Here is a 26,890-nt window from a genome sequence, read left to right as displayed (position 1 = left end):
GTGTTCTGTCGAATTGTGCTACCTTGTCAAACTGTGCTGCCCTAATATATATTTAACTGCAAAAATACAAAAGAAGCACTATTTTAGGGCATGTACCCAGTGAAATTCCAGTAGATGTACATTATTAGATTTAGATTGCATAAATCATTTGTATCATGGCAAAGTTATGGCAAATATAGCTCATTACACACTGCTTTTGTATTTATTTATGAAAACAATTCTAATTATTAGTATATTAATATATTTACACTTTAGTGCAATGACAGTGCATCCAGGTTGTTTAAGGCACATAAACCCCCCTAAAACAGATTAATTATAAATAAAAAACAAGAGAAATAATAAAATTGTGTAGGTCAGCGCATGCGCAGTACCTTTGGGAAGCATGTATCGATGGGTAGGACAATTCGACAGAACAGATCCAAAAAAAATCCCAAGCTTGAAACATCTCAAGGAGCACTGTGCAAGCGATCACACTGAAATGGAATCAGAGCACTGCAAATCTACCAAGACCCGGCCGTTATGACGTCAGATCAATGTCAAAAGTCGGGGGGCGCAAAAAAACAACAGGTGAAAAAAAATTAACCACCATTTTTTAACATTTTGTGTGTGTAAATTAACTTCTTGTGAGCACAAATGAAAAACTCGCAAGCAAAAAAAGGGAATCCTGTGCGCGCCGAACAGAATATCGCTCTTGAGCTTCATTTCTGTCGGGTGTTTATTTTCCTCTCAAATTCACATTTTGAAAGGGGTGGTTTTGACAGTTTAGGGGCAGGGGCAGGGTCACCTCCCTCAGCAAAGGCTATTGGCTGATATCTCCAGGGTATCATTACATATTTGTGACAAATTTTGTTAAATAATTAAAACAAAAATGAAAACATCTTGTGCATTGGAATGTGGATCTGTATCGGCACTTGGGTATCGAAATTAGATTGGCCGTGAAAAAATGTGGATCGGCACATCACTACTCTATGTGGGTTATTTATTTATTAATTTACTCCTCAGCTTAAATTCAAACTGTACAGTTTGAAATACTTTGATAATGAATGCAATTATATGAGGATTATTAATTCAGAATAAATCATGGAACATGTTATTAATTAGATTTAATATTACTAGTTTAGTTTAATTAGATAAACATTTTTTTATCACCTGACAAGTCCAAGCATCAACAAAAGCAAGGCAGATACTTTAAGCAATATTTTAAAGTTGTACCTTTATTTATATATTTGTTATTTTATATTTCGTCTTTTAAAGTTAGTGTCTTAGAGGCATCAGTATGGCAACATGGTTTCAGCCATAAAATGTGCACATGATTTATTGTTTTACACACAGAAATAGTTACACCCATGATAAAATAAACTAAAAAGATAAAAGAATATCATTGTTAAGTGTTAGTCAACGTACAACTTTATTTTAGAGCATCGCTATCCTACCATGTATTGTACACATTTTGCTGTGAAGCCACAGAACCCCTTTGTGCAGCATTACCAGCATCCAGCCTTCTGTATTGATGCTCTCAATACATCCTTATTTCCTCTTTTCACAGGATCTCACTTCTCCTGAACCAGCTTGGATGGTTCTGAACCCAGAAAGAAACTGGATCACAATGGCTCCAACTACTGCAATGGGATCACAACAGGTAAGGACATATTCAATAGGGATGCAACAATACAGTGTGGCCACGGTATCGGTTTGGTTTTATATATATATATATTAATATTATCTAGCTCCAATATGCAGCACGTTTTAGCCCTTTCTATTTTAAAATCAACAAGGTGCTCCTACTCACACTTGCAGAGCCAATATAAAATAGAAAAAAGGCACAGATTAATTCAAATCACAATATCTATTATAAAAAAGGAACACTTATTTTGACCATTAGTCAAAAACAGGCAACTGATATCACACTGTGCTTTATCTGCTGACTGTCTTTTTACCTTGTTAATTAAACTACCAAACAGCGGATTTATAAGCTGAAGGCGCCTCTTCAAATTTCCTGTTCTCCGTTTTGCGTTAACGCTCATGATCATGCAGCTGAGACAGATTTTTTAATTATCCCTTAAATATTCAGCGTCTGCCTTCAGAGCGCTGATTCGCTATTAGTAAATTCAGAAAAATTCTGATTGGTTGCTGCACGGTTGTGGAGAGACACGCAGAGAGAAGTATATAAAAAAAGTCTACCCCAGGTCCTAAGCAGTCCTGATTATCGCCCAGTACACAGAATGCAATAACCACAAATAAAACATTAAAGTTTTGTCACCAGCGATCCAGATAAAGAGTAGAACCAGACAGAGACAGCTGGATGAACTCACTTTTTTATGTTCTTTACAGGGAATTAGCAGACTCAAATTAAAGTGGAGGAAAAACAGCGGTTGGGTGGGGGGTGGTGTTGTGTGGTGGAGAAGGAGTAGTGTTGCATGCCATATTTCATAGGTGTGTAACAGTCACTTAAGGTGAAGTGTATGACTGCCCCAAATCAGGAAAAAAGTTTTGACCTAAAAAATGCAAAATTCATATCCTTTGACTTTTTTTTCATTACAGACAGTACAAACCAATTTCATGTTTCATCTCCACAACTTGACTTCATTTCAGGCCTGCAACATATTCCAAAAAAGTGTAACCCATACCCAAATGGTCATATGAGCGATAATACACACTAAAAGGGGGTTATTAAGAAATACCCTTTAATTAAAATCTGACTACGCCACCTAAGGAATTGCTCCTCAGGAAATAACTACAAGTCGTAAGTAAAAACCAACCTATTTTCCAGAAAAACTTGATTTTATTTAAACTTTTCACAAATTCAAACAATGGACTAAAACACTAAAGTATTTAGATGCAGCTATTACATTAACAAATTAACATCCATTAAAATGTTCAGTAAAAATTACTGTATCCTAAACGACAAAGAAAATAGCAATAACAAATAAACAAAGAAAAGAGAACAAATCCCAACTGAAACAAATAATAATTGACCCAAAACGAAAGGAAATTCATGTTTATGGTCATTGTTTTGCTGGAACATTTGCCCAAGTCTCAAGTCTTCTGTAACCTCTTAAAAGTTTTGTTGTGGTTTACAGTTGTAGAAGACTATTTTCATTTTTGTATGATGGAATAGACAGTGCTCCTTGGAATGCTCAAAGTTTGATATATGTTTTTATAACCTAAGCCTGCTTTAAACTTCTCCACAACTTTATCTCTGACCTGTTTGGTGTGTTTCATAGTCTTCATGATGCTGTTTGTTCACTAGTGTTCTCTAACAAACCACTGAGAACAGGTGTATTTATACTGAGACTAAATTACACACAGCTGCACTAATTATTTGGCTTCTGAAGGCAATTGATTGCACTGGATTTTATTTAGGGGTTTCAGAATAAAGGGGGTGGAATATAATTTAAAAAATCATGCATAATTTTAGTTCCACTTCACAATTATGTGCTACGTTGTGTTTGTCTATCACTTAAAATCTCAATAAAATATATTTAAGTTTGTGGTTGTAAGGTGACCACATTTAAAAGTGCAAGACGTATAAATACTTTTGCAAGACACTTGGACGGCTACTTTCAGAATAAGAGTCCCTCATTATGTGCACCACACCTTTACCTGCTACAGTTGTCATTACTAGCCCATCCCAACCTTTTTGGAATCTGTTGCAGGCATGAAATGCTAGAATGGATGGACAACAGTTAAGCAGGTGAAACATCTTAACATATTCGTCTGCAATCAAATAAATGTTAAATTAAATGTAAGGAACACTGAATTTTTTATTTTATAATCATTTCCCATATTGTCGACTTTTTCTGATTTGGGGTTATAAGAAATCTTCACACACACCCACACATAAGATTTCACTCTGCAGTAATGTTCTGAATATGTATTTTGTAATGTAGTTGAAAATCTCAATAATCTTGTAATTATAACATTTTTTAGCTCATCAGTAACTATTGTATTATTGTATTAATATATATAGTATTACTGTAATTATCAGTGATCAGTCTCTAGGACAAATGATAACCCTGGTTATTTGATTTAGTTTTAGTCTTTTGACTAAAATGCATAATAGTTTTGTCACATTTTAGTCATTTAGTTATCAGTTTAATCAACAAACTAAAAACATTTTAGTCTAGTTTTAGTCAATTTAGTTAATATTTATATTTATAATATTTATATAAAATATTTATGTTTAAGTCAATTATTTTTAAGGTTATACTATTTAAGATTTTTGTTATTACTTATTAAATTATTTTTTTTTCATTGATAACATTTATTAAATTAATAGATTTTTTACCTTTTACATTTAAATTATGCTAACATCACAGTGTTTTGAAGCAACTAAGCAATAAAGACAGAGAGGCAAATAAAGCAAATAAAGAGTTTTTTTTTAATATGTACTTTTACTCTAGTACAGATTCATACTAACATTACTGGCCCAAACTTTCATTACTTAACAACTAACAGCAGTGTTTAGATGTGTGTGTAAATTCACTATGGTTCGCTGCAGGTGTACATTACAAAGAAAGAAATCTCTGTTCATATGCATCTACACAGTTTAAGCAGATCATTTTCTGTACTTATACATCCAGCACAACAAACCCTCTAAAAACTTTAGAACCAAAATAAACAGCATATAAACAACAGGCACACAGTTTGCCTCCAGGATTTTCTGCCAGGAACTGTTGGGATTAGGGAACATCAGATATGTCTTAGTGTCTAAAAACATAAAAGTCTCATGTCTGGCTTTAATAGCTTTTGCTCGTTACCTGCGCAAACCATGGTGCTGCTAATGGTGCTGATACAAGAGCTCCTCTGAGATAAAGTCCTTTCTAAAAGTACTGAAAATGGGCCAAATCCCATTATTTCTGCTGTAGACTGAAAAGGTTTGGAAAATAAGCCATGCAAGCCCAACCATGACATTAACTCCTCTGTGTTTACAGATAAGCTGATATATTTGGGAAATGCACATTTTCTAGCTGGAAATACAGACCCTATTCTAAATTGTATCAGCTAAAGATGACAAGGTTGGTTGTTCACTCTGGGCTGGAGACAAAGTGCTACCTAGCTTCAAAAACACAACGTCAAATTTGAAGAAACGTTTGGAGTCACAGCAGCACACTTACAGAACTAGTCTGTAACACATAAATTACACTGAATCTGGCTGAACTAAAGATTCAAGTAGAAAATCTTTACTAAAATAAATTGTGCTGTTAATGGATAACAAAATAGCATAACAAGAGTCAGTGGAAAACAAAATCATCAACCTATGGAGGGCTGGGCTGAAATGAAATGTTACTCAGTAGTGTATATGTATGACCCACATATGCCTGTATGCACTCCCTGCAGTGTAAGGACATCCTTAAGACTGTGGATGGTGTTCTGGACAATCCCCTCCCAGACATGAATCAGGGCATCAGTAAGCTCCTGTACAGTCTGTGACACAATCTAGTGAAGTCAGATTGCAAAATGCAAATGCAAAAAAAAATGTAATAAATAAAATTGATTGTAAATCTACTAATGAAAATCAGACATTCCTTTTGAATTATGGTTCAAAAGAATAATTTTGAAAACTAATGGAACATGACTGGACAATGACTATAGTACCCATAACTTAGTATTTTTGTTGCACAACTTTGAAGCAATCAAGTGATTTCTCTCAGTGAGAATTCTACACCTCACCACGGGCATTTTGTTCCACCCATCATGAGAATACTGCTCCAGTTGTCTCAGGTTTGAAGGCCTTCTTCAGAGTGCATGTTTCAGCTCCATCCTCAGATGTTCAGTAGGATTTAGATCAGAGCTTATAGAAGGCAACTTCAGGATAGTCCAATGTTATTCTCTTGGGTGTTTTTAGCTGTGTGTTTTGGGTGATTAACCTGTTTGAGGACCCATGAGCTGTGACAGCGACCAATCTTTCTAACACATTTTCCTCCAGAATGCTTAGAGAATCTTCTGAGAGAAGCTCAGGTACACACCATGATACGAACCAGCATAGTGACTACCCTATTTTCATCCTGACTGATTCTAAGATTGAAGACACCCGTGATGTTAATTACAGGAAACACCTAATTCCTTGGGGTCAAATGTCTAAGTTGTGAGGACTTTGTAAGCAGCTCAGTGCATATGGATTAATGCAAAGTCGCTATGTTGTATATCCCGAGTTCTGAGCAGTGTTGTTTCTTTTGATTCCCTGTGTAGGGTAATTTACCACAGCATGACTTAAATAAAACTCTGATGTGAGAAATCCCAGAACATGAAATGATGACCAATGAGTCAGAGCTTAGAATTTAAAATATATTCAAGTTTACTGGAAAAATAGTTTCAGCATTACAGATATATATATACAAGAAACATAAATTAATAAATATATATTAGAAAAGAGTAAAAGTACATCAACGAGTCAACACATACTGTAATAAAATCTTGATAGAGATTTAAGAGAAAGAGAGAGAGAGAGAAAGAAACTAAAGCCAGTCGAGGGACAGAGAGAACTCCTCAGACTTCATCCAAGCAGTTATACATTTATGCAAATGACATGTGATTGGACAGAACTTATCAATATGATTACGTCAGCAGAGTCCAGTTAACAGTTTGTTGTCCAGTTCCAATGACGTGATCAGCTCCAGCCTGTCTGAGCAACAGGTTCTTATCATGGTGTTGTTCAGCTCTTTGTCCTTGAACACAGCAGACAGTCCTTGTGTTCCAAACAATCTTTAAGTGTCCTAAAGTCTGTGAGAAGATGAAACAGAGGGAAAGAGTGGACGGAAAGGTCTTCTGGCCTGTGTACATCTTTACGGCATGTGGAACAGGCATGCGCTGGCTATCTGAGGAGAGGTTCCCAGCACTTCACTCAGATAGCTTGTCTCCTAGTTCATATGCCCTGGTCCCAGAACAGCAGAACAGCAGTGAAGCTTCTCTGCCGCTCAGGGTCACGTTCTCCTCACAGCTCTCATTGTTGATGAAAACACTCTGACCTTCCTGATTCCTGAAAAAGTACAAACAACCTCCAAAGTCTTGTCATTGTGATAGTTAAAAAGAGAGCAATGTTCATAAGGTTATTAAGTGAATTATTAAGTGAACAGTAAAAATAATAACTGTATATATAAATGTATAACGGGCGGCACAGTGGCGCAGTGGGTAGCACTTCTGCCTCACAGCAAGACGGCCTGGGTTCGATTCCCGGCTGGGGCAACCCGGGTCTTTCTGTGTGGAGTTTGCACGTTCTCACTGTGTCTGCGTGGGTTTCCTCCGGGTTCCTCCGGTTTCCTCCCACAGTCCAAAGACGGCACGTTCAGGTGTGAGTGAATGTGTCTGTTTGTCTGTCTGTGTCTGTCTGCCCTGCGATGGATTGGCGGCCTGTCCAGGGTGTATCCTGCCTTCTGCACGATGCCTGCTGGGATAGGCTCCAACTGTTTTACTCTTATTCAGTGTGGGCATACATTTTTCTAATATTACTTTTATATTTTTTGCACTTACTTTTTAAGTTAACTTATCATTTATCAGTGTTAAAATCTGTTATTTCACTTGTTTAAGTGCTTTTTAAAACATGTTGATCCACAGCAAATAGACTACAAAACTCAAACTATGCATCCTTTCAACACAGCTTTAACCTAAATATCTAAAATAAAATGATGTGGCCTAAAATACACACTTACTGCTCATCTAACACTTCTCATTCTTGACCGTTTGCTATTTTTATGTCATTGCTCATCATTTTCATGTAATAGAGCTAACATTACCTCCATCACCTCAAAGTGCCTGTGTTATCCTAACTTTACTAACATTACTACCTGCTACACATTCCTGCTCAGTCTGTCCCTCGTTTCCTCCGTCAAAAGCCTGCTCTCCCGGTCTGCTGCTGCTGTCAACTGCGCTCAACTCTAAACGTACTCCACAGAGAAAAGGTGTAGAACCGGCGGACACACACGTGCTTTCGCTTGTAAACACTCGTGGTAGACTGCAAGCCCACGCTTTCTTCTTCACACACAAACAATGCAAAGTAGATAGATTTGAGGAGAAGGGCGTGATTAATTTGCGATACAGAGAAACCTGGAATGCAGTGGAATGGAACGGTGTGGCAATTCTAATAACAATGCACTGTACTGTGGGCAGTCAAACAAAATCCCGGACGATTATGAAATTCCCCCCAGACATTTTTTTAGGTCTTAAAAGTAGGACTTGGTCTGGTCACCCTAACTTTAGACATTGATTGTGAATTTGCAATTAGTTATTTCTGCTGCCTATTTCCTGACCTCTGCCTGTCCTGACTGAGTTTGATAAATGCTTTAATAAAATTCATCTGCATGTGCAGCCAGCCTCAACCCCTTAATCAAAGAAGACTTTGCCTGCTAAAACTGGAGAATTTTTAAGGCTTTGGCTGCAGGACTGTGGGTAGGAGTGCCATTCTTTCTTGAGAGTGTGCAGTGTCATGTGGCTGAAAATCTGCCAATTAGATGTGTCTCAGGTTTCTCAGATCAGTCTTCTTAAAATAAAGCTACAGCAGAGTAGACACCAAGAGGTGAGTGTCATCAGGTGGACTAATCTACGCTAGCCAGCCGTGTAATAGCCTCTGGCTCCTCCCCTTTGCCATGTGGCCGTCCACAACAGTAGAGGTGAATGTAGGCTCTCTGGCGTTAGCACCATGGAGAGAGCCGGCCTCATTAGAAGGCAGACGGATAAGGAGAGGCGTTCGGCGTGACGTATTACTACAGTACAGTATGCTGCCTATGACCAGCATTTACACATTTCTCAAAGTTATCAGATGCTGTGGTAGATTCAGGTCTGTTGTTATCTGAAACAAATTAGAGAGTAAGATATTTCAAACTTTACTATCAAAGTAAACACTGCAAAAAAACACAGCGTTATCAGTCCATTTGTCTCCTCCTTCTCCTAAGTAGTTTGGACCTAAGAACGGCAGCATACCAAGCTTATGCCCTGGGAACCAAAAGCACATTAAAAAAAAAGAAATAATTTCCACAAACACAATAGTAAAAACACAAATGTATTTTTGCAGTTGTAACATTGATTGCCTGCACATATATTTCTGCACTCAATATTTCTTTCTTTCTCCACAGGCTCCCCCTTCTCCTGTATCATCTCGAATGCTTCCAAACGTAGAATGTAACAGGGATCCCACTCCTACAGTGACATCACATCAGGTAAATGCAGATTCAGTTCTACATTTGATGTTTCACAGGTGTGTTCTTGTAACGGTCCCTTAAAATGTATTGATGTGGGAGGTACTAGATGGCATCAATGTGCCTTCTGCTGTCTAGCCGCTTGTCTTCTACACCTGTACCTGTTATCTTCCTTGGAAAAGGAAGTACAGTACAAAGCAGGGAGGCAAAATGAGCATTTTGTGCATGTCTGTTGATTGTTTAAGATGTTGATCTTTTGGCTGTTTACCTGGATCAGAGTTGCCCTATGAGGTAAGGCACATCCTCTGCTTGTGCACATTGTTTTTATTGTACCACTATGACAGCTTTATTAGGCATATACATACAATTGCACAGGGGTGTTTTCACATGTTCCACTGTAACTGTCCTCAAATTGTAACATGCAGACCAAGTGGTTGGATCTCGCAAGGAAGCAGAGAGAGAAAGAGTCCAGGTGTATATAGAACTGTTGATTGAGCAAATGAGAATGGGTGAAAGTGGAGTCTGCCTCAATAGTCTGGAGAGGATGACCTCAGAACAGTGGAACCATGACTAGGTGTGACGCATATTGTCATGACTTGAGCAGATGTAAAACAGGTTATTAACAGTTCACTAAGCAAAGGATTTAGTGTGTGTGACATTCTTTCTTGCTCTCTTTTGCTCTTGTGCACTTTCTAATGCTTGGTGGCAAATGGGGGATCTCACCGATCATCACCGGAATGATGAACACAAGTTCATCATTATACCAAGAGAAAAATTCCATACGAGGCTTACTGTGTACTGTATAAACATGGTTTATAAAATGTATTTATTGTTACACACTTTGCCTTGCTTTGTTTTGCTTTTCTTAGGAAGGAGAATCAAGAGCCAGACTAAAAGAAGACCTGCTTAAGAGACTTGACCTTGATCTGAAATATAACAACAAGCTAACCAAAGAAGGCTTCCTTGAAATAACACCATTATTACAGAACGATGAGTGCAAAACTGAGAAGGATCTTGTTCACACTTTTATTCAGAGGCTTCTGACCATAGATTACAGAGCAAGACACCTCTCTGTTAAGAATCACCCAACAATACCAAAGTCTCACCCAGTTGGAAAAGGTGTCTTTGGTGCCCTTTCAAACAGAAATGCTGGAAACAAAGAAAAGAAACAAGCTCATGTTCACCCAATGGATGTTGAAATGGCAGTGTTTCATTGTTCAGATAATTTCCTTCAGCAGATCATGGTAACTAAGCTGTCTCAGTGTCAGTATGCAGTTCCTCTGCTGGTTCCAAATCCTTTCTCTGGACAGATTGAATTCCCTCTGTGGACGATGCGCCAGATCAGTAAGAGCTGGAAAACCACTGATACTTCTGGCAGAGTCACTAGTAAGACCCTGCCCATGTACAAAGCTCAAACTCCAATGGTGACGTTCTTCAGGATTGGTTCCATTTCTTCATCAAAGTCTCAGCTGATGAACAGGCTGATCAATGAGAAGCACGACACGTTCTTCCACAGGGACTGTCCAGGCAGCAGCAGAGAGCGTCTACTGATGGATGGAGTGGTGGAGATCGCCTGGTACCTCCCATCTGGAAAAAGCACTGATCATTTCTCAGACTGTGTAGCGTTCTGTAATCTACATGGAGATTCCAGCATCAACGAGACTCAGAGAAAGATTCTTACTGAAATGTCCTCTGTGAATGTTGTACTTTTACCTCAGCTTGATGAGAATGACAACAATATGGTTATTGTGAAGGAACTTTGTGAAGGTTTAACTCCTCTCATTGTTGTTCTGACTGATGAAGAGGATGATTCTGAAGATGCTGTATCTGAGATTGGGGAAGGAAAATACAGAGTATCACTGAAGGGCAGAAACCAGTCTGATGTTTCTGTTGCTCTCAGAGAAGTTATCAAAAACTGCCTCTCAGAACAGCCTGTGACTTTCAGTGTGGAGAAGATAGCAGAACATTCAGAGATAAAGGTGGATGAGGATAATGAAGACTGTCAGAGAGGAAAGAAATCTGCACAGGAGATAATGAGATTACTGAAAAGAGAAAATCCATCAACAGTCAAAGAAAAGTATCTGCCCTGCCAGGGGAAGCTGTGGCATGACTGGTGCCAAAAAAACAAAGAACTGCGACGTCTTAAAAGTGACAACTTAGAATTAGAGAAAAGCAGAAAGGAAGCAGAAATGAAGGAAATAAGAATCAAACAGCAGAATCATGGTTTCAGTGAACTCATGGGGTTAGTTGTAGAAAGTTTAGACTTGCTGTCAGAAAGTGGGAAAATGTATTTCCTCAAGTGGCTGGCAATCCTACTGGATGATTTCTCTTCAGACAAACTCTCTGTCCTCCTTAAAGAGTACCACCAAAAATGGTCAGAGGTGCTGGCTTTGAGAAAAAAGCATGACAAACTTGAGGATGAAAAAACAAAAACTAGCTTTAAAAATACATTACACAAACAGACTTATGATTTCTCCAAAAAAATGCATCCGGAACATGACAAAATAGATCAACTGAAAACTGAACAACTAAATCTAGAAAAGATCTCCAACAAGCTTAATTCTGCCACATTTGGTTTGGAGCACATGCTGAGAGAGATGGGTCAGATTTATGAAGCTTCAGTCTCTGAGAAAAGAGGAACGAAAAGAAAAAGAAATGTAGACTATACTGACCTTCCTAATCTTGCTGCTGAACTCATGATATCTGGCCACCCGATGGAGCTGATGGATGGTGATGCTGCTCATGTTCCTCTGGTCTGGGTTTCAGCAGTTCTGGATAAGGTCATCAGAAAACTGGGAGACCAGAGAGTCTTTGTGTTGTCAGTTCTGGGAATTCAGAGCTCTGGGAAATCCACCATGCTCAACGCCATGTTCGGACTCCAGTTTGCAGTCAGTGCTGGAAGATGCACCAGAGGAGCCTTCATGCAGCTGGTGAAAGTGTCTGAGAAGATGAAGGAGGAACTGAACTTTGACTACATTCTGGTTGTTGATACTGAAGGTCTCCGAGCTTTAGAGCTGGCTGGAAAAGACACCATACATCATGATAATGAACTGGCAACATTTGTTCTAGGTCTTGGAAACATGACTTTGATCAACATCTTTGGAGAAAACCCATCAGAGATACAGGACATTCTTCAGATTGTTGTTCAGGCCTTCATGAGGATGAAGCAGGTCAGACTGAATCCCAGCTGTGTGTTTGTTCATCAGAATGTTACTGATGTTGCAGCTGGAGAGAAAATGATGGAGGGAAGAAGGCGGTTACAAGACAGACTGGATGAAATGACCAAGTTAGCTGCTAAAGATGAAGTGTGTGATGCAGAATGTTTCAGTGATATCATTGCATTTAATGTACAGAAGGATGTGAAGTACTTTTCTCAGCTCTGGGAGGGCAGCCCACCCATGGCTCCACCAAACCCACGCTACAGTGAAAATGTTCAGGAGCTGAAGAGAGACATTGTTTCTCGTGCATCAAAAACAAACTGCATGAAATTATCACAGTTTCAGCAGCGAGTGAAAGATCTCTGGGAGGCTCTGCTGAATGAAAACTTTGTCTTCAGTTTCAGGAACACACTGGAGATATCAGTGTACAGGAAACTGGAGGAGGAGTATGAGAAATGGACCTGGAGTCTCAGGAGTGCCATGCTGAGTATAGAAGACAAGATGCTAAACAGAATCTCCAGTGGAAAATTAGAAGCAATGGGAAAACAAGAGCTGATGAGAGAAATGTCAGAGACTCTGCAGAAAGTCCGAACATCATTTAAAGAGTATTTTGAAGAAGACAGTGAAAAGGAAACTCTGATTCAGTGGAAAATCAGATTTGAGAAACAAATACAACACGTCCATGATGACCTTGTAGATGAGGCCAAAAGAAAACTGGATGAGAACATCAAACAGAAAAACATTCGGAAAAATCTGGATAAGCAGCTGAAAAATCACGAAAATACTCTTTTTGAAAAAAGTAAAGAATTTGCATTGAAGCTTAAAGTAGACAGGAGCAAAAACAGAGACCCTATAGTAGAATTTGATTCAGTTTGGGGAAAGTGGGTCTCTGAATTAACTACAGATGTTCCGAAAATCAAAGATGTTAACATCTTAGATGATGTCTGTAACATTCTGGGAGAGTTTTATGAATATGATCTTGTTGTTGGACAAAAGAAAAATGCCGGTTACAAAATGATTTGCACTGCTGGAGATTATCTAAACTATGTTTCCCTGAAAAAGAACAAGTTTTTAAAAGTTTTTTCTGTCATTGAAAATATACCATTTATGGGTAAGGCCCTCAAACCAGAGGATCAGATATCAATACGGGAGCTGATTTCTAAGGTCATTCATCAAACGACAGAAAAAGTGAAATTATTTCCAGTCTCAGTGCAGGGATACAGCTCAGGCTATATCCAGGAGCTTGCACGAGATGTCAAACAACTAGTGCAGGAGTTGAAACCAAGACACGACTCTTTTGAGTTTAAGAAAGAGTTTTATGTTGATCTCTCTCTTTATGTGTGTGATCAGGCAGAGAAACGCTTTAAGGAACTTCACCGAAAATACAAAGAAGCAAATGATCCACTTCTGTACTTTGAAAGGAAAAAGGCTGAATATGTTAAAGTCTTTGGGAATTACTGGAAAGGAGCAACATCTGCAGCAGTGCTTGGAGACCAAATCTGTGTTAAACTGAAAGAAACAATCCTGCAGAGTGTGTACAACATGACTGCTAAATTCATCTGTGATCAGATGAGAGGAAAACCTCCATTTAATGGGAACAGGGGAGATCTGGAGAAGCACTTTCTGAAGACTCTGGCAGAGCAGGAGGGAGATAAGGAGGAAAAGTTTAAAAACTTCTTAACATACATGTACCAGCCCAGGACATACTTTGAAATGTTCATCAAACTTAAGGTTAAAGAGCACATGGCAGCAAGAAACCCACAGGCAGTTTCTGCAATAAAAGAACACTTCGACTACAAACAGAGAATTGTCATTAGTGCAGCAAAAATGGCCAGAGATGAAGTCATGGACATTGGTGGAGATGTGAACACTTGGCTTGACATTTTCTCCAACAGTCTTGTAGATGAGTTGGGAGATACTAGTGTTCATCTAGGTGATGGTGTTACAGAAGATGTCACTGACTATGACATACTGCTTGATTTTATTCAAAAGGAGCTCCCATCGGTTGTTTCTGAGCTAAAAGGAAGCTTCTGTACGCTTTCAGATCTAAAAGAGGAGATGTTTAGAGAAACGCCTGAAGAGATTCTGATCAAACACTTCTGCAGGTGCTGCTGGACAAAGTGCCCCTTCTGTGGAGCTGTTTGTACCAACAGTCAAGAAGACCATACTGGAGATCACCATGTAGATTTCCACCGTTCATCTGGAATAATTGGAAGAAAATACAGAGGGACAACAGAATTTGTCACAGAATTTTGCACCACATTAGTAGCAAGTGAGAAATCTTTCTACCCATTAAGTGATTCGGATTGGCTTGTCCCTTACAAACAGTACAGAACAGCAGGAGAACATATTGCTAAATGGTGCATCTCCTCTGACTTTTCAGAGATGGCATATTGGAAATGGTTTGTTTGTGAGTTTCAGGAAAACCTTGAAAATCACTACCAGCTTACTTTTAGTGGTAATGGAGAGATTCCTTCTGAATGGACTAAATTTACTCAGGCTGATGCAGTTGCAAGCTTAGGAATAAACTAAAAAGGAAAGAACTAACAGAAAGTGTTTTTTCACATACATTGTGATATAAGTTCTCTAAGACAAAACTAAATCCAGCTGAATTTGCATTGCTTCCTAAATAAACTTATTAAATTGAAAAGGTCAAAAAGTAACTTTAAATGTATTAAAGAAAAAATGTAGCAACAAAATCTGTTACAGAGTAGCTGTTTGTAACATTCACAGAATAATTGCATGATCTTTACCAAGTGATGTGGGTTTTCTCTTTTTCAGTACAAAATATGCTTAAATGAATGCATGTTCAACTTATGTCAAGATGATGTTTTTATATTTTTTGTTTTACAATCATGTGGCTCATTTAATGCTGAACAGTGCAGCTGTACTGTCAATCCAATTTTCAATAATAAAAAATGGGATATTGTGTGAAAATAAAAAACTGAACTTTTTTTTTCATTTAGATGTATTGCTGAATTAAAGAATTTGTGAACTATTAAAACAAATTCACACAAGACCTAAAAAGAGTCTGGTGTTTTTAATCAATGGGATGGTAATCAGGTGTAAATGGGCAGAGTCCAGTTTTATTTAAAGAAAAGGGATCAAATAAAAAAAAAATATTACAGTTAACACAGGTGAAAAAAGGAGTGAAAAGCTTAGGTGCCAGGTCCCTCACAAATATTAGATACACAGGAATATAGAAAATATAGAATTTCACACATAACTCTAGAAATATAATATTGCACTGATAAAGACTGTAATATATAAACTACATCTATGCAGATGTATGCATTGCTATTAACATATATATAAGTGAATTATATGTAAATCCAAATTAATGTGACAGGGTGAATGGGTGTAAAAGTCTTGATTAGTGCAGTGTGACAGTAAAAAAGTAAACTGAACACTGAGTTGATAAGGGGTAATGTAGTAATGTAGGGGTGAGAGATGAGAAAATTTAAGGACTGAACACTACCAATGGATGTTTAGCAGTCTGACAGCCTGGGGGAAGAAGATGTTTTTTTTACTTTTATTTATTTTATTTTTTGCTTCTGTACTTCTTTTTGGGAAACAGGGAGAACAGACAGTGATTAGTGTAGATAAGGTCCTTTATGAAGAATAAATGAAATTCAGGGATGAAATTCGATTTGGCCCCAAAATAATATCTCAATATTTCATGGTATTTTCACAATAACGATACTCTTGGCGATCTGACAAAACACTGAATTAGAAAAATTATTTCAAGAGTTCAAACAACAAAATGAAAATAAAATTTTATTATTGCATACAATATGATATGGCACACCTCTAACTGTTTATATCAGATTTTTAACAGAATTCAATGATCAAGAATGTCATGATACTAATAATGCACTCCAAATATCTCCATATATACAGGATTAAAGTAAAATAAATTATACTGAACAGATATAATCTGTCTCTAGTAGATATATAATGGGAAATTAGAACAGTGTGAATTATTTTTTGCTAAAAACAGCAAAAATGTAGTACCCTCATGTGATAATTAGGAGTGGGCACAATATTCCAGGGTATAATATCGTTCATGATATTGAAAAATGTTGGCAATATTATTGCGTACAATATGATATGGCACACCGTTAGCTGGCATATAATAGTCCACAAGGTCACAAAAGAACATACCTGTCAAGTCTCCCGTTTTGGCCGGGAAACTACCGTATTTTACTCCTCTTTCCCGCCGTCCTCCCGTATTAGTATTTTCCCGTAAATTTCCCGTATTATACTAAATAAAAAAATATATAGGCCACAGGCGACAATGCACTGACCGCTGTGTGTCTCTTAACCAATCGTGGTGCCGGTTCAAGGAGAAAGTCCCGCCTTTCAGGAGAAACAGCCAATCAGCTTGCTGGTTTTGCGGAGAGCTGTTTAGTGTGGGGGAAGCCCCGCCCCTCCCCTCGCTGTGAGTTCAGGCAGCTAGTCGGAGCAGCTGTCGTTAAAACTAATCTGGATATACGGAGATTTTTCTAAAAGAAAGGTAACTAACCATGTAAACTGTGATGAGATTGTTTCTGATAGCTGGTTAAAAAGACTCTTCTCTGAATCAAAACATAAATTAAACCCACTGTGTGTTTAATAAAATACAGCTTGTGACTCAGTTAGCTTAACTTTAGAATTAGCTAGATAGATATTCAGGGTTTGAGAAAAATCTACATATATATATATATATATATATATATATATATATATATATATATATATATATATATATATATATATATATATATGTAATGCCCTGCCCTTATGTGCCTGATCAGCCAATAACTATAATTTCCAAACTCTATTTGTTCAGGGCTAGTTTTAGGGTTTGTTAGAATTTGTTTAAATCTCAAGTATTGTGGTGTAATGTATTATTTAGAAGGGGTAGAAGAGATGGTTGAGCTGGAGAGAGAGAAAATGTGAAGAGGGCTGAAATTAACTGAACTGATCAGGAGTGGACTGAACAATAGAAAGAAGTATTAATGAAAGATTAGTAATTGTGTAGCCCTCGGTTGGGCTGTTGGGGCGGCGGAAAAAATCCCTTATTTTTAAGTCCAAAACTTGACAGGTATGTAAAAGAACCCAAGGGAACTTCTAATCTATTAAAGGCCTTTCTCCCTTAACTTTTTTCTAATGTTAATTAGAAAGTTAACTAGAAAGTTTACATTTAACACTTTTTAAGTCTCATATTGACACACCAGAAGACTATTGGAAGAATGCTTTTTGTACAGATCAGATGAAAATAGATCATGTTAGTTTACATCCAGGACAGAATGGTTTGCCATCATTGGTTTGCCACAATGGTTTGCCCTGCCCTTATGTGCCTGATCAGCCAATAACTATAATTTCCAAACTCTATTTGTTCAGGGCTAGTTTTAGGGTTTGTTAGAATTTGTTTAAATCTCAAGTATTGTGGTGTAATGTATTATTTAGAAGGGGTAGAAGAGATGGTTGAGCTGGAGAGAGAGAAAATGTGAAGAGGGCTGAAATTAACTGAACTGATCAGGAGTGGACTGAACAATAGAAAGAAGTATTAATGAAAGATTAGTAATTGTGTAGGCCCCTTAGGACTATTATTTACTTATGGAATATATCTGATCCATGTCCTTCTTGTAAATTTGTGCACCCTTCAATTTCATATATATATATATATATATATATATAAAGCACAAGCCCTCGGTTGGGCTGTTGGGGCGGCGGAAAAAATCCCTTATTTTTAAGTCCAAAACTTGACAGGTATGTAAAAGAACCCAAGGGAACTTCTAATCTATTAAAGGCCTTTCTCCCTTAACTTTTTTCTAATGTTAATTAGAAAGTTAACTAGAAAGTTTACATTTAACACTTTTTAAGTCTCATATTGACACACCAGAAGACTATTGGAAGAATGCTTTTTGTACAGATCAGATGAAAATAGATCATGTTAGTTTACATCCAGGACAGAATGGTTTGCCATCATTGATGCAACAATAAATTCGGAATAATCTTATCAAATTCAGAATGAAAATATTACATCTGTGCGTAGACTGAATCTGAATAAGAAAAGGTGGGTCATGTAGCAAGACAACAACCCTAAGCACACAAGTGTTTCTACCAAAGAATGGTTTAAGAAGAATAAAGGTAATGTTTGGAATGGCCAAGTCAAAGTCCCGACCTTAATCCAATAGGAATGTTGTGGGTGGATCAAAAAGAAGCAGTTTCTGGGAGAAAACCCACAAAATAACTGATGCTGTTTTGTATAAAGGAATAGGCTAAAATCACTCCAAGCCAATGTGCAGAGCTAATCAACTGTTACCTAAAACATATAGCTGCAAATATTGCTGTGCAAGGGGGTCACACATTCTCCATTACCGGGGCTGGAATAGCATTAGCTGTTAACCTCTATTTCCCAGTTTAGAGGTGTATTATCGGCCTGTAGCTTGCTCCTAACCCCGGCTAGCACTGCTGGAGCAGCATTAGCATTAACCGCTAGTGGTTAGCCGCTAATGCTAATCATCCAGTCTTAGTGCTGGAGAAATTCGGAAATCTGTAGAATGCTTCTAACAGCATTAGCATTATCCACTAACCACGCTAGCTATTTCGTTGTTCAGAGGTGAGTATTATCGGCCGGTAGCCTGCTCCTAACCCCAGCTAGCACTGTTGGAGCAGCATTAGCATTAACTGCTAGTGGTTAGCTGCTAATGCTAATCCTCCAGCCCTAGTGCTGGAGAAATTCGGGAATCTATGCTTACTGTAAATAAACGGAAAAGCTTTACTCACCCAAATAAACAGTTTTCAGGACAGCAATCTGTGTAGACTAACATCTAGTGCTCGTTTGACTTTAAAAGAAAGTTTTTTTTTTATCACAGTTTTGTTTACTTTAGCTTTACTTAACCCCCCACCACCACCCAGTAACAGACCTGCTGAATTAGAAGTTACTTCTATTGTCTCTGAAAATGTGCCTTATAATTCAGTGCGCCTTATGTATGAAAATAGACCAGAAAATAGACAGCCCCAGTGCCCTCCCCCATTTAAAAAAAGTAAATGAATTTGAGAAAAGTTCTCAGGAGAGGTAAATAAATAGAATAGAATAATTTAGATTCAAATCAGAGACACAAACTTTTATATACAGGGGACAGGTGTGTTACTTTCATTTTAAGCTTTATTCAGCAGATGAGAAGTTAAAACTTTTGAGTGCACATTTTTTACATATTTTTAAAATAAACGTAAAGCTGCATTCTCCATTATCTGGTTTAATTTAAATAGCTTAAAGCAGGAAGCTACTAAAAACTCTGTATGGATTTTTCAGGGCATCTGCCCAACCTACTCTGGGCAATCAAATTGTGTGGGACATCACCTTTCTCAACTTAAGTTCTATTATCCAGTAACATAAATTATCTGATACACATACAGACTAGCACTTTGCATTTAATATAAACACATAAACATAAAGTGGCTGATTATTAGTGTTGCTTTTTTGTTTATTTACGTTTTGCACTACTAAGGGCTAATTACTTAGACTAAATGACATAATACAGTAAGTTCATTGCCGTGTATTAATTGTGATAGGCCCCTGGGGTTAGGGGCGTGACCACTGTGACCCGGAAGGAGGAAGCACACAGAGAACACAGACACGGGGAGTAAATGAACTCAAACATACATTGTGGCCTCCTCACGCCACATAATGAACTCTTAAGAAGTAAACTGATATTTTATCCATCAACCAAGAGACACACTTTTCTTTGTTCCACAAAACAAAGTGTCTGTAAAATATATTTTTTTGTCTCATTGGCCAAATGTACTTGTAGATATAAAAATGAAGCATATTGTTTCTGGCCAAAGTAACTTCAGCTAAGCTAACTTTAACATGTGTTTATTGTTCATCTTCTTAACTCTACAGCGCTGTGTTTACTGTTTACATAAAGCCTGTATTAATTTGAGAACTTGTCTTGGTTATAATAAACTAACCACATATTAGACAATATTCCTATTAATCAGCACTCCACAGGGCTGTCGGTATGTTATTAAGGTACATTAATGTTAATTTCATTGATTTGTTATAAGTTAAATTTACCTGGTTTTAGCTCCACCGCTCCATTCCGGGTGTCCTCTGCCTTCTTTTTTTATATGAGCTTGTAAAGCTGGATTGTTGTGGCCAAAACAAAAGTTGACGTGGAAACACACACCTTCTGTGCTTCTGCTACTTTTTTCTGTGCATCTGACCATTTGCAGAACTACACTACCCATAAACCTCACAGCACTGTTTAATAACATTCTTTACTGGACACTAGTGCCAGTATTCCAACAAAAGCAGGATAAACTTTTTTTTTCTACCTATTAATGTTTAGACTTACTTTAAACACATAGATCATTTTTAAGAGAGTTATCAGAAGTATAATGAATACTAAATAGTCTATGTATAACACAAAGTCATTATTTACCTAAAGTAAAAAATATTGACCTGTAAAAAGTGCATTTGGGCCATTGCACCGAATGAGTGCCATTTGCTTTTTTTTTTTTTTTTTTTTACCTTTTTCAGCTCCATAACACATGCATTTAACTATTCAAAACATGTACTGGTCAAAACTAGGCAGCTTTACTTAATTTTACAAGGTTTTTAAGCCGAAGATTGTTACAAAACTTGTGACATTTAAATTTCTTTGATTTTCTCTCAAGAAAATATTTATTTTAAAGAAATGGTTCACTGCAAGTTCAAATCATTGAAATTTATCACAAAAAATCACTCCTGGCACTCATTCCTGTCACTGGCACTCATTCCTGTTACTTATGTTTTGAGTAACAGGAATGAGTTTTTAGCATAGAATTAGCAAAAACATGAAACATAGCTTAATGGCAGCTATGCTACTAGCATGAGGACACTGATTTTTTAAATTTGTATTTAAAAAAATAAACAAAATCATCTAAGAATTAATAAAGGTTACAGGACAGGAATTACTTCTTTAGTCATAGTTACAATAAGATCAACTATACAGAAAAACAATGAGGGAATGAGAGATACGTTTTAAAATCGTCAGCGTCTTGTCATTACTTTCCCACCACGCTCCGCAAACCAGCAAGCTGATTGGCTGTTTCTCTGGAGAGGAAATTTATTTGGGGCTTTGATTTGGCACCCCCTCTAGTGCAGCGCCCCTATGTGTAGCATAGGCTGCATACCCCCTTTTTGCGCCACTGGTGACAGTGTCAAAATTATTTTTTCCGTCCAACCGACCCAAACTCGAGATTGACATGAGCCGGCCCATCGGAAATCCTCCCGAATCTCCCGATTAGCCACTCCAGGCCTGCTTTCTGTTGTAGATGTGTTCAAGATATTTTACATGGGGTAATGTTTTACTGTCTTATCTGTGTTTCTGCTGTGGCCTTGCAAAGATGTCCACCATTTGGCATCACTTGCAAAGCCCACTGGGAGTTGTAGTTTTGTCTGGGTCACCATCTTGGAAATTATTATTGTAGTAGGCAAATTTCCCGTAAAAAAAAAAAAAACAACCTGAGCAACCCAAAACTTAATTAAAAGAACTGGAACCACAATTCTGTCAAAATGTACATCTTAAAACTGCTCCTAACAGCCTTTATCTATCTAGGCTAAGCCAAGCACCTAGCACAGTCACATCTTATGAACACACACAGAGTACCTTCATGCTTACAGAATTAAATATCACATTCACTCCAATTCCTTAAGTTTTGTTTGCTCCATTTTGTTACTGAATACAGTCAACACCCAGTCCCTCAATATAACCAGTTCTGCGACAGCTTAACTAGCTAGCTAACTAGCATGCTATCATGCTATTTCATTATTAACCAAAACTCACCAGGGTTTTTTTAAACAGTGTAAGGAGATGAGAATGATTCAACTTGTGTGAAAAGCGGAATTGAGGAAAATTTCTCTTCATAATCTTTTAATGGCTTAATTAATGGACTGTTCTTTAAAGAGTTGGATAATGGTAAGAGTCTTCCCCTGAGGAAAAAAATGTGTTTTTTTTTCTGTATATAGAAACAGAGCGCATATAGGCCATGCCTGTAATAATAGTACTAATAATAAGGAATAGTGCAACTATACCTGAGTATTTGATTGAGAGTGATAGAGGTGTTAATTAGATGAAGCATAATAAGCTATACATTTTGATCACAATGTTAGCTAATGTTAACAGCTTACTCTGCCTGGTTTCTCAGTAAGGTAAAGGTACATAATAATACACAGTATTATTCCAATCATATCTAGTTCTAGTGTATATATTTCCCTTTCTTCAGAAGGGTAGGAAGACATGCTGGTGCTGACACTTTATGTTAAAGCTGTTTGCCGTAAAACACAGTAAGCCGTAATTTCCCATTCACATCTACTGAAACTGAGCAGGATGTTTCTCCTACAAGAGCTGTGGTTTTCCTCTGATGACAAAGCGCTCTGTCTCTTTCCACTTTATTTCTTTGTGAGGATAATGGGCAGCGGCATTTATTTACACAGACCACTGATTTAGGTTACACCCACAGTGTAAGTAATATAATGTTCCTTAGTTAGTTAGTTAGTTAGAATAAGAGGAGAACAAGCAGTGTTTAAAACAACACAGAAATACCTAGTCGTGAGGAGTTCCATTTAACGTATATCCACCACCTTCCACAGAAGAGAAGCTTGTAAAATAAGCTAGTTATCTAATTAATGAAAATGTAGAGCTTCTTGTTATCTCAGCGTTTTATTATATATATATACGAGTATATATATATACTCAAGGAATTACTAAAATGGTTCTGTTTTGAACTAGCTAGCTAAGCTACTAGCTAGCTATTGTATAAACAACTTTCAAGATTGGTATACAGTGCTGTTGCCAGATTCCACATTTTTACCGAGTCCCATGGAGCTGTGTCTGCAGCTGACAGCTAAATTTAACACATTTAAACAAATACCTATACATCTGTACTTACACAATTTTATAGATAATAAACCAACATCAGAGAAATGGGTTCCCAGTTCTAAAGCTCCAGTAAAGTGGGTGTGCTCTGAGGTTTAACTGCTACACACATCCCTTACCCCTGCACTCCTGCATTAGCTCTAAAGCTAACGTCTTCTCCCACTGGTTAGCACCAACCTGTCCTTCACCAAAGCTTCAGAACAGAGTTTTCCTCCATAGAACACGACGCTGAAGTTAGCTTCTTATTCGCCAGTGTCTTATTCAGATTTCTGTTCCACCTTAAATTCTGGCTGAACATACATGCGGCCGCCTGTAGATGGCGCATTTTAACAGTAAAAAAAACAGCATGTAAGCAAAGCGCTGTGCAAACGCTCTGAATAAAGGGGAGAACACAATGCGAGGGACAGAGTTTAATTCTGAGTGGAATAAAATGTAAATACAATTAGATGATATGAATTAAAACGTGGCCTAATTTCCAGGCCATTATCTCTTCAGTCTTAAGTCGTCTAGAAAACTATCATACCTAATACACAATACATAAGACTGTCAAAATCCAAAAAAAGGTCAAATATTACTGTTGATTTTTTTCACAATAACCCTGTGAACACAGCATGTAATATAATATTAATTAATTAATATTAATAATGAATGGTGAAATAGCACGTTTCACCTAATTCCAAGACCATTATCTCCTCAGTCTTAAGGCGTCTCACAAAAATGACTATCAGACCTAATACCCACCCCACACTGTCAAAATCCCGAAGAAGAACAAATATTACAGTGGATTTTTTTCCACAATGACCCTGTGAACACAGCATGTAAGATTATTTAATTAATGGTGAAATAGCACTTTTCTCTTAATTCACAGATCATTATCTCTTCAGTCTTAAGTCGTCTCACAAAAACGACTATCAGACCTAATACCCAATACCCCAGACTGTCAAAATCCTGAAGGAGGACAAATATTACGAACAGTACTTTAGACAGTCTACTCATTCTCCTCATTATTTTTTATGTTGTCACATTTGGCTTCTAAATTATGATGTGATACATTTGCACACCTTAAATGTCTTTTCATCTCATTATTATATTAATGATAATAGACTTTAACATTTATACAGATTAAGAAATTCACTTCGGAAGTAAGAGTTTATTCACTATATACCTATCATACTATATATAATTATATGTTATGACAGTTTATAGTTATTTTCTAAATTTGAAAGCATACATTAATTTAGTGTCAAACTGTAAAAGCCAAAGATTTTTTACAACGTGTGATTGTTTGATATCAGGCTGTTGACTGAATAACTGCTTTTTCCCTTTCCTATAATGTTTCATGCGGTTTATTAATTTGTCTGTACCAAAGGAAATGATGCTTAGACTGGTAGAATATCTAAAGAAATCGCACACCAATCCTTAGCCTCCTCAGTAAATACAGGTGAGTGACCTTTCTTATACACAGAATGAGTATTCCAGTTCCAACCAAGTTCTAATCATGTGTGACACAATATGTCCTCCTTCAGGATTAGGACGGTCTGAGGTATTGGGTATTAGGTCTGATATTCATTTTTGTGAGACGACTTAAGACTGAGGAGATAATGGTCTTGGATTTAGGTGAAAAGTGCTATTTCACCATTAATTATTAATATTAATTAATATTATTTTACATGCTGTGTTCGCAGGTTCATTGTGAAAAAAAAATCAACAGTAATATTTGTCCTTCAGGATTTTGAATGTATTATGTATTGTGTATTAGATATGATAGTTTTGTAGACAACTTAAGACTGAAGAGATAATGCCCTGGGAATTAGGCCAAAAGTGAGAGAACTCTGTTCCTCGCATTGTGTTCTCCCTTTTATTCAGAGCGTTTGCACAGCGCTTTCCTTACATGCTGTTTTTTACTGTGAAAATGCGCCATCTACAGGCGGCCGCATGTATGTTCAGCCAGCAGTATTATACTGGCTGTCTGGATGTGTCACGTTTTTTATTATTATTCAAAGTGAAAACCACTTTGAGTCTGATGTTAAGCAATTTAGCTAGATTTTTTTTAACAGGCTTCGAAAGAAACATTGATTGAACAAGTGTCAATTAGCTTTAAATGGAATACAATTTGTATATTTAATATGAATTGTTTGTATATTAAACTCTTGCACATAATTATTTATAATTATGAACAGTAACATCACTTTTTGTGTTACAACAAATGTTTGTTTATACTTAATATAAAGAGTGTACAATATTTGTATATATATCTATATAAAAAAAACTTTACGCATGATGTTTATAAAAATATGGACAACAATATGCTGATGGTGAGAATCAGGTAGCTGAATGATTATTTTTTATGACCAGCCTGTTTTTTTAGTGATTTTATTTTAACATCAGCAGTGAATCTGTTGCGCCCTCTGGTGGGTATTAATGCTGCAGCATCCACAGTTACTACAGAATCAACACCACTATTACACTCTCAGATAAATGATAATAATCTTATTATAAAAGAATCTTGTCCTATTAGAAGAAAAGAGACTATAATGAAAATAGCATATTGCAGAACATATGTCTTAAATACACACACAATGCATTCACAGTCTATAGACCCTTTTTCATATTTAAATATGGTCTTATATGGTCTTGTGCCTAAATAAAAGAAACTCATAAAAGACTCCTCTTTATATTAGATGTCACAACTGACAATGCGTATCAGCTGGGACTCTTTCTAAGCCCCCCACCCAAACTATTCTTCCCACCAAAGTCAGTAATCGGGGGAGAAGAGTTGGACTCCATAAGAGAGGTAACTAAGAACCCTCATTGCAGCTCCACCAGTCTGTGCTTTATAAGAGATTGTCCAGACAGAATAATCTCCTCAGGAAACAGACACATGAAAGGACCTAAACACTCTTAAATCTGGCTGAAATAACAAAAAAGATCCAGGGCTTTTAGACCTCAAACAATAAAAAAAAACAAGTTCATATTCATAAAATTCAGAAATCAATATCAGTTTTCAAGCATCTTGACATGTTCTCCTCCACCAGTCTTACTGCTACTTTATGCCACTCCTGGTGCAAAGTTTCAAGCGGTTCAGCTTGGTTTGATGGCTTATGATCATCCATCTTCTTCTTGATTATATTTAGAGGTTTTAATTTGATAAAATTAAAGAAACTCATCATTTTAAATGGTCTCTTATTTTTCCTCCAGAGCTGTATATATTAGATATTATTAGTTGACAAACACAACATGTTGATGTGAATTAACATGGAAATATGTGTTTTCTTTCAAGCTGTGCAGAAATTTACATAATATTTGAATACAATATATAAAACAATAATATATTTGATGATATCTAATATTATTTGCATTAAATTCTTATGAACAATTTAACAATAATAAAATGTGCATGTGTGGCATAGAGTGGAGTTCCAGCTCACAATAAGATGATATTTAAGGCTGTTTTTAGTTCAGAGTCTTGAGTTCTGGTTGATGTTTATTTGAACAACTATAACACAATGATGAAAGTTTTACAGTGTTAAACTGGGTGGATGCTAAATCTACCCATTCTTTTTATCTCAAGGACCCCAATTACCATACAATAAATAAAGTAGTTGATCTATATGCACCACCAGAGGGAGGTATTTTGTTGATCAATAAGGTTATAGAATATTAGAAATAACAAAAAAATCTGAAAATT

The 26,890-nt window shown here is 36.9% G+C and overlaps 1 protein-coding gene across 1 annotated transcript; it reads left to right on the top strand.

Annotated features, from left to right (window-relative positions):
- The first annotated feature begins 1,532 nt into the window (after nucleotides 1-1,532).
- On the top strand, nucleotides 1,533-15,308 carry LOC125799313 (interferon-induced very large GTPase 1-like). The gene is made up of 3 exons (XM_049475769.1): nucleotides 1,533-1,639; nucleotides 9,069-9,152; nucleotides 10,001-15,308. The coding sequence occupies exons 1-3, from the start codon at nucleotides 1,574-1,576 to the stop codon at nucleotides 14,819-14,821; spliced, it is 4,971 nt and encodes a 1,656-aa protein (XP_049331726.1). The 5' UTR covers nucleotides 1,533-1,573; the 3' UTR covers nucleotides 14,822-15,308.
- Nucleotides 15,309-26,890: the final 11,582 nt, after the last annotated feature.

This window comes from Astyanax mexicanus, chromosome 3, assembly GCF_023375975.1.
Source record: "Astyanax mexicanus isolate ESR-SI-001 chromosome 3, AstMex3_surface, whole genome shotgun sequence".
In the NCBI taxonomy this organism is placed as follows: domain Eukaryota; kingdom Metazoa; phylum Chordata; class Actinopteri; order Characiformes; family Acestrorhamphidae; genus Astyanax; species Astyanax mexicanus.
Note: the sequence above shows the minus strand (reverse complement) of the source record. Positions and strands in the feature narration are given on the sequence as shown.